The 9259-nt window shown below is 42.8% G+C and overlaps 1 protein-coding gene across 1 annotated transcript in view; it reads left to right on the top strand.

The window, feature by feature from the left end:
• Positions 1–9007, top strand: part of DNAJC7 (DnaJ (Hsp40) homolog, subfamily C, member 7) — a 9888-nt gene extending 881 nt beyond the window's left edge. The window contains 11 exon segments of the mRNA XM_009327012.1: positions 1–84; positions 658–732; positions 2265–2383; positions 2741–2894; positions 3666–3830; positions 4876–4967; positions 6159–6232; positions 6694–6840; positions 7071–7223; positions 7773–7835; positions 8716–9007. Coding sequence (XP_009325287.1) covers positions 1–84; positions 658–732; positions 2265–2383; positions 2741–2894; positions 3666–3830; positions 4876–4967; positions 6159–6232; positions 6694–6840; positions 7071–7223; positions 7773–7835; positions 8716–8753 — 1164 coding nt within the window. The 3' untranslated portion in view covers positions 8754–9007.
• The last annotated feature ends 252 nt before the right edge of the window (positions 9008–9259 follow it).

The raw sequence follows: 9259 nt of genomic DNA, 5'->3' as shown, positions 1-9259 counted from the left end.
TCCCTAGGGAATGCCATGGCTGCCAGCCGCTGCTTTCAACGAGTTTTGGAACTGGATCATAAGAATACCCAGGCGCAGCAAGAGGTAAGAGGTTCTTAAAATTTAAATATTCCCAGTAGATGGGGCTGTCAAAAGGAACGGCTTGAACTGGTAAGCTTTTCACTTCAAATTTGCAAGGTGGAATCACAGTCATCGTTGGTGATGACTGTTTGCATGCTGTGAGGTAATGGGAAAAAATGAGATGCTGTCAGTCTCTATATCTGGTTTTCAGTAGACTGCCAGGTTGCATAGTTACTTTTGTGTGTGATTGTCTCTTCTTAGCAGAAGAGCGTGGAGGCTAAGCTGGTCTTTCACCCAGCACTCCAGAGGAGAAATGGTGAATGGTGGTAAGGAAATGGGTGATGCAGCATGTAGAAGGCTGCTGCCACTTTTGTATCTCATTCACAGGGGTACATTTTCATGGGCTACCATTTAGGTCACTTGATTTCAAACTGATTTTAATGCTGGCAAAAGTATTCATGTAATCTGCATTATTGTTCCATGGTCTGCAATAGTTTTTGCTCTGACACTTTAGGGATTGGCTGCATAAATGCTGCTTGATGGTGTTTCAGAGCAGTGACTGTCCTGCAACACTTGCTATGTTCTCCTGTCTTTCAGCTGAAGAACGCCAGTACTGTGCTTGAGTATGAAAAAATAGCTGAAGTGGATTTTGAGAAACGGGATTTCAGGAAGGTAAGATTAACTCGATTGTTTCCTGTAGAATTATGAACGGACGTATTTTAGCTGGCCAGTTCAGCCAGATGCATGTCTGATTTCCCTGCCTAACATTAGCTGGATCCTAATGGGAGGTGCTGTACAACATACTTTTGCTATTGAAGCAGGGCTGTCTTGTGAACTGTAATAGTTGTGACGATGGCAGAGCTCATGCTCTCTTAGCACTGAACGAATGAAAAGTGAAGAGGGTGACTGGCTCAGGCTGAATATCCTCTATTACTGTTTGCTTTGCAGGGTGAGTGGAACCATGAATGAGCTGTTTGATACAGATTTTGTCAGCAGCAGCATTCGATCACGCTTTGCTCCTAAAATGCATATCCAAGATTCTTCTTTCTCAACTCTTTAATTAAAAAAAAAAAAAAAGCAGTCTGTCTGCCAGTTTTATAGTGAGGGTCATTGAAGGAGCTGCGTGGGGCATTCTCCGTTACTGTTTCCAAATCTCTCTTCCCAAGGGCTGTAACAGGATGCAGCTGGTACTGACCTGATATAACAAGAAATGACAGCATGAAATCTGAAAGGCACCAAACACTTCTCGTGCAACTGTTTCTGTTCAGTGGATGCATGTAAGGCCCAAGTTTGGCCCAGAAAGGAGATTGTCCACACTCTTAGGCTAAGCTCAAGATTTTGGAAGGGTAAATCCCAGCTTTGTATCACATGATTATGAGGAGCAAATGGGATGTATGGTCAATCTGGATTTCGTGTGTAGGAATTGCCCTGCTTGTATTGCATGTTCTGGGCTTTTGCATCTGTCCCGTCACTTCTCCCGTCTCACTTCACTGGGGAGGCTTGCATGAAATGTGATCTTTGTTTCTGGAGAGCTGCTCTGGCTCCTTCCTCACCCAGAAGCCATTGGCTTCTCAGTCTGGAGCACAGTGCTTCCCACAGCGGGCAATCGTGATGTCACAGGCCGGGGAAGCAGATGAAACTTGGTGGAACAATGACCCTGTTCTCGTGCAGATGTCTCCACCAGAGAGGCAGAGATGGAAAGGACCTATTAGATCACCCTGCCCATTGCAGTCAGACCAGTGTAAGATCAGTCCCTGCACTGTACTTTTTTTGTGTTTTGTCCAGTCCAAACTGTCTGAATCTATTGAATTTCTGTCCTTCCCACATGTCTTTATAATGCAGGAAACAGGGGCAGAATTGTCCTCCTTGGCTTTTTCTTTAGGGCCTACAATTTCAGAAGATTAAAGGGATGGACCTTCTACAGGTGTCCCTTGAATCTTCTGCGTAGTGCTGTGTCATAGTAACACAGCAGGTGCCACAGACCTTTGTACACAAAGCTCTTTAAAAGAAAAAAACAAAAAACCTGCGCATAAGGAAAATTTTGTAATGAGATATGTCTCCAGCAGCAGAGGAAACAGGTGTCTGCACACTTATCTTCCTGTTCAAAGACAAATACGAAATCTCAAGTGTGGTAATGGTGCAGCCTTTCAAACCAGGCCTTTGGTTATTTGCTTTGCTCACATTTGTGTTTTTTCTCACACCAGGTTGTATTTTGCATGGATCGTGCTTTGGAGTTTGCTCCTGCTTGTCACCGATTCAAAATCCTCAAGGCTGAATGTTTAGCATTATTGGGTCGCTACCCAGAAGCACAGTCTGTAGCAAGGTGAGCGTCTTAAGGTCTAGAGTTTGAGTAGCAGCTGGTGGTGCGTCCTGGGTGCTGCTTGTTTTCCACAGCCCGAAATGAATGAAGGCGTATAAAAAAGAAATAGTCCTTAATGCAAATTGTGATGAGGAAGAGTGCATGAGTTTATCCCCTTTAAAGATAATCCTACTGGGAAACTGTATTTAGACTCAGTTAATAACCAGCAGTCTTGCTTGAGCAAGTTCCCATACTTTTTGCACATCTGTACCACGGACTTGATAAAATAACTAAATAGCTCGGTGGAGGAAGAGCGCTTTTGGAGATCGCAAGGAAACTGGAATAGGGAAACATCTCATTTTTTTAATATGTCTATTACAGTGACATCTTACGAATGGACTCAACAAATGCAGACGCTCTGTATGTCCGTGGTCTCTGCCTTTATTATGAGGACTGTATTGAGAAGGCAGTGCAATTCTTTGTCCAAGCACTCAGAATGGCTCCTGATCACGAGAAAGCGTGTCTTGCCTGCCGTGTAAGTTGTGGATACTGGGGATGGGACTGCAAAAGCACCAGGATTATTTATTTATTTATTACCAAACGCTTAACTTGGTTCTGCTGGATCAATCCCTTCTTCCTCCCTCGACATTATCATTCCCTGGATCTCCAGTAGCAAGCAGTGTGTCCAACCCTTCCCAAAGACAACCACTTGCTGCTTTAGGTAACACTGTGAGTTGCTAGAAGCTCTTTCTTAGAAGACTGTGATACTTTGAAGACTGCCTCCCTTTCATTCTTCTTTGTTCCTTGATAGGAGCAATAAAACTAGGTCTATCAGTTCTTTTAGAACTTCTGACTTAGTGCCTACAGGTTGACTTGCATTTAAACACTGTTCCTTTCATGTTGCTCCTTCCCTCATTTCTACTCTGTTGTAGTTCTTTGACTGACTTTTTAAATCAGTTTACTTGTATAAGCTCTCAAAAAGTGAGATGCCGTTGCTATTTTTTTAAAAATCCATTAATTTCCTTTGCTATCGCGTTCTTATCTTAAACGTTAGGCAACCTTTGTTCCTGTGGAGAATGCCTGTAACTGGCACTGGCTGTTCCTTAGCACTTCTCTTGGGGGACAGGCAAAATGCTTACAGCTTGTTTCAGCTGCTGTAGCAAGGCTGTGACTTCTGTATCCTGTAATGGTGTCTGAAACCAAATTATAACAGTTATGTTTGAGGATCCTCACCCAGCAAAATAAGGTGCTTGGTACTCCTGAACCACTTACCTAATGTCCTTATCCAGGGTATATTTTCTTTCAGAATGCCAAAGCACTTAAAGCAAAGAAAGAAGATGGGAATAAAGCATTCAAAGAAGGAAACTACAAACTAGCATATGAACTATACACAGAGGCACTAGGAATAGATCCAAATAACATAAAAACAAATGCCAAACTCTACTGCAACCGGGGGACAGTTAATTCAAAGGTAAGAAATGGTCACCTGGCAGGTAGTCTTTCATCGTATTCCTCACCATGTAGTTTATAAATTGCAAATCGGTTATTCTGGAAAGCATAGGCTTCTCTGGCTGCTGGGGCAGCTGGATCTTTCTAGTGCTGTAGGCAACATTTCAGGTTTTTGTATTTGCACAATGATTGGATCTGTTCCAAACAGCCAACAAAGTTGACTGCTGAAGAAACAAAACTGAAATACTTGGGCTGCACAGAGTGGGAGGGAGAGGTTGAACGTAGTTTAGCCTTAACTTAATCAGCATAAAGGCGTCCTTATTTGTTTCCTTCCCAGTAATGAAGAGATTTCTTTTCTTTTCTTATTCTTCTTGTAGATCATCTGTCTTGATTTGTTTTTTGATCTAAAAAAAAAAGACCTAATTTAAAAACCCTGGACACTTTTTCCAGGTTTGCTGTTGCATTTTAGTCATGCACTATCCAGAGAAAGTCAGTCATGTGATAGTGCTTCCAGTTTCCACCCTGCATTTCCTCTAGACATGTTTCCTCCTCAGCTGTCTCTCTGTGTTGATGCCTGTTCTACCAGCGTCAAGGGTTTTCAACACCCCTACTTGGTCAAGAGGCAGAGGCTGTTCTCAAAACCTGGGAAATGGGATGAGCTGGAGGCAGCAGTAATGGATATTTTACATGGCTGTTTCTGTCTGAAAACAAACAATGCTTTTTCTTTTTTTTTTAAGTATTTTAAATATTTTAAAGTTTATTTTCCAGTCTGGGAATTAGTTTGGACACAGAATAACTTGGTTTTCAGATCATTCTCAGGAAGACCCTTGTTTCCAAGTGCATTTCTTAGAGAAGCACCACATAGTTCTACCATTTCACTAGCCAAGCTTCTAATTTTTCTCTAGGGAACAAAAGCTTTCTGTTTTTGGGGGATTGGAAAAAATTTCCTAGACGCAGACACACAAAACAGTGAGATTTTTCCAAGATTCTTTACACCTTTCAATTGCCTAAAATAATAATGCTACTTAGTGGGTTGGGATTCACTTAACTTCTGTCTGACGTTGTAGCTTAGGAAACTTGAAGAAGCAATAGATGACTGCACGAATGCAGTAAAACTGGATGACACATATATCAAAGCATACTTGAGGAGAGCACAATGGTAAGTAACCTTTATAATGGACATGCTGAGCAGGTTTGTGGGTAGGAACCCCCTCCCTACAGCACTGAGAGGAATAACAAATCCGAAGCTGAACTGAATTAAAGTTTCTGCCTTAAGGGGCCCTGAATTAGTTCCTCTTCCTTATGCTGACGAGGAGACAGGGGAAGCTCTGTGTAGTCTGTCCTGCCTGCATGGATCTGGGACTGCCTGTTGATTGTTGTATTTAGGCAGGATTTGTTCTAAAGCTTGACTTACTATGTTTATAGACAAATGTTAAGACATTCTGTCCCAGAGAGGCACGCTCTCAAGTTTTTTCAGAAGGGCTGCTGCGGGTAAGAGATCTTATCCTGGCAGAGCTGTTCACGCTTCCAACAAACTAGATTTTGAAATAGGATGCCCTGCTTCCCATAAAGGAGAAATCAGCTGAGGCTGTACATATCTCAGCCACAGCTAATACTGCAGTGTAGCGCAGTGAGGCTGAGCGAGTTGTACAAAGGGTGTTCGAGTCTGTATGTCTCCTTTGTGACTTGGCACCACCAGGGAAGTAGTCAAAGCTCTGTTCTGACTACGGATTTATTTGCTACTTTCCTCAATACTGATTATTCCTCAGTTTGTGGCAAAGCTGCCTGGCTTATAGATGAACCAAAACCGTTACTGCAGCCTTCCTGTTGTGCATTCATTTTAATTTACAACCTTCAGTGTTCTTCTCAAGCTCCATCTCAGTAATTGCTAAATTACAGTAAGTAGTTAATATGCGAGTAAGGCTGAAATGCCAATAGATGGGCACACGTCCTTCTGTTTGAGGTGCCAAGATTGTCACTTCTAACCAGCGTTGCTTGTGTACAACTCTGCACCAGCTTCCTTGAGATCTTGCTGGCTGGTATTAGTTCCTGCGGCTGGATAAAGTAATTATCAGATCGTTAAAGCAGAACTTGTGCTGCCAAATAAGATTGCAGTCTCCACTTGGAGCCCAAAGTACAGGTTCCTGTGCCAGGATTTCCCACAAAGAGCAGGTGTCTGGGCTTCCAGTCAGTGACCCTGACCCTTTGTGGGTTCTTCTCATGATTGCTCCTTCTGCAGTCCAGTGCACGTCTTTTCCTTAATTCATATCCATCTAGGAAGTTTGTACCTGAACCCCCTTTTGATATTTCCTGTGAAGTACACCTTGGCCACCAGTGTTTCTTTCCACAGTTACATGGACACAGAACAATATGAAGATGCTGTAAGAGACTATGAAAAGGTTTATCAGACAGAAAAAACGAAAGGTGAGCATATTGGCGTTCTTTTTGTATGCATAAGTTTCCCTTAACTGGCAATTTGTTTGTTGTTGCTGAGAAGAGAACTTAGCTTGTAGCTGCAGCAATGCACTAGATTCAGAATATGTGGTTATGGTTCTTGTTCTTAACGATCATCTTGCTTTTTTAGTAGCCTGAAATGAAATAAACCACGACAAACGGACAGAGTAACCTTAGTCCTTGTGGTTCGGTGTCTAACAAATACTAGTTTAATAGCACTGAGACGTTTACCTGCATTTGGAAACAGCCTTAAGTGGACAGTGAGGCTTTAATTAGCTACCTGACTGTAAATCCAAGGGGGGTTGGTTACTTTTGGCACTTGAATCCTTCAACCCAGGTTATCTCAACATGTTGACCTTCAGCCTCTTTTAAAGCAGGAGGCTGTGCCTGACACTAAAGCCACTTTCCTTTGGCATTGCACTTCTTTCTAGAACACAAGCAACTTCTAAAGAACGCACAGGTGGAACTGAAAAAGAGCAAACGGAAAGACTACTATAAAATCCTTGGGGTTGACAAAAATGCCTCTGAAGATGAGATCAAGAAGGCTTACAGGAAAAGAGCACTAATGCATCATCCAGGTACCCACAAAGAGTCCGTTACTAGAGCACGTGTTGTTGCTTTGATCCCCTTGCTCCATGCATGTGCCCTGCGCAGCCATCACTCAGAGGCAGGAATATATATGAGAGGGAACTTCTGGACAAATTGCAGTTCTGACCCTACAAATCTAAACCTGTGACAGTAGCTGGGAACGTGTAGCATTTTCCATTAACACTAAAAACTTCTTTCCTGCTTGTTTTCATATCCCTAGACCGACACAGTGGGGCAAGTGCAGAAGTACAGAAGGAAGAGGAGAAGAAATTTAAGGAGGTTGGTGAAGCCTTTACCATCCTGTCAGATCCCAAGAAGAAGGCCCGCTATGACAGTGGGCAGGATCTAGAAGAGGATGGATTGAACATGGGAGGTAAGTGTTCCTTATGATATTCTACCATGGCAGCCTTTAAAAAGATTAGAGTCTGCCTTCTCCTCTAAAGCAAACCTCCCGTTTGTAATAATCCTATCAATTGAGTCGGTTTGGTCTCTGAAAGCATTTGAATGGCAGATCTGCACTGAATGTTTTAGTTGCGAACAGTCTAGGTTATATGGTGGATGTTATCCTCGATTGATCCGGTAGGTAGTAGCTGCCATGAGGCAGAAGTCTTTCATAGGAAGTGTAAAATCGAGTAATAGAAAGATTGTGGATCCCTAAATGCTGCTTATCCAAAATTCTTAGGTTGCCCCTGTGACTGAAATTGTCTCTCTGACAACTGTTGCTTTTACCCGTTTGCTGCTGCTGCCAGTGGCCCTGTGCTCTGCTGCTGCACAGCAGTGCCCCAACCGAGCAAGCTGTTTATAGCTGTTTGTCCGTTTGTAAAATGCTTTATGGGCCCTCAGTTAAGTGACAATTTCTAAATTGTGAAAACTGTAACTGGCTGTTTCACTTCAGCTCACAACTTCCTTTTCTTCCCTGTAGACTTTGATGCAAATAATATCTTCAAGGCCTTCTTTGGTGGGCCAGGTGGCTTCAGTTTTGAAGGTAGGTGGAAGTGTTCTCCTGTCAGCTTTGGAAATGTAAGTACGCAAATCACTTGACAGGACAGCCGAGTTTCCCAGAGTGGGTGCGCTGTTCGAGGAGAGTATTTGACTTTTCAAAAAAAAAAAATGTCTAAGCTCTTGGAATGTTCTGTCTGCACAGCATCCCAGCTGATGGCCAGTTCTGGTTCTTTTGTGTTCAAAAGCAACAAAACCCGGGGGTTCCCTTTTCAAGAAGCGTGTGTAGGCTTTGCCATCTAAGTGGTGCTTTGCTGCTTAGAAGTAGTTGGCCATAACTTGGATACAGCTGCTGGTGCTAAAGCAACAAAGGCGATTCTTGGTCAGAAGGCCTGTGCGTATGTATCACACCGCTCTCCTCTGGTTTCATAACGCTGTGAAGCCTCCTGAGGGCCTCTGCCTGCAAACATTTTGAGGTGACTGGAGGCGATAAAGAAGCTGTTACTCAGTTTCCCTTCAAGCCTCACGTGTGGTCAGGCTTTCTTCACACACCTTGGAGTAGGATGGCTTTATACAGCACTGAGCGAGCTCTCAGCACTTAGCTAGTATCAATATGCCCCTCAGGGAAGTGTGTGTTCCTTAAGGTCTTTTGTTAAGTGAATTTTGAGAAGTCTTGCACGCTTCGTGTACTGTTTACCTTCCTCCTTGTAAATCTGCCCCCTTCACCCATATTATCAATAGTCCACCCTTTTTCTTGTTGGAAGTCAGCTGCTGGAAATGCGTAGCAAAGATCTCATCTCTCCTACCTGTTCACATGGTTTTGTTTGAATTAAGTACTGGCTTGGCGTCAAGCTACTGCAGGATAGTAGTTAACCATATTGTCTTTGAATTTTGAAAGTGCTAATATCTTTCATTTTCTTTTTCAGCTTCTGGGCCTGGAAATTTCTTTTTCCAGTTTGGCTAAAAAAAAAAAAACAAACAAAAACCACACATACCTGAATCTGCTTATTTTAACCTTGAATACGGACATACTTAGACTCCTTCCTTCATCATGTCTCATTGTACTTAGAGCAGTTTCATTTTTCTCGGTTGGAGACCTCTGTTTTGTGTGCTTTTGTGTGTGAAGAGGAAACCAGCTCGGGGAGGGGAAGGCTTGTGAATTTTGTTTTACTGTTAACTTTATTAAAAAAAAAAAATAAATAAAGCTTTGAATCTTTTGGTCCCTCCATGCTGGCCCGTACTTTCAGACTGGTCCTGCTCCTCAGCAGAGAGGATTTCCCTGAAGTCCTCCTGGAATCTCGACTTGTAAGAGGGTGAAGTAATCTCTTACTGTGTTTTGGTTGGCTCCGAAGTGCAGTATGGCAGCATGTCTAGGGCTTGTAGTAACTTGTAAGTTATCTTAATCTTCGGAAAATATTGCCAAGATTCAATCAAGTTTCATACAGTTGTGTTTTACCTGCCAGCTGTCTT

This window comes from Pygoscelis adeliae, unplaced genomic scaffold (genome assembly GCF_000699105.1).
Source record: "Pygoscelis adeliae isolate BGI_AS28 unplaced genomic scaffold, ASM69910v1 Scaffold917, whole genome shotgun sequence".
NCBI lineage: Eukaryota > Metazoa > Chordata > Aves > Sphenisciformes > Spheniscidae > Pygoscelis > Pygoscelis adeliae.
This window is presented reverse-complemented; position numbering and strand designations above follow the sequence as displayed.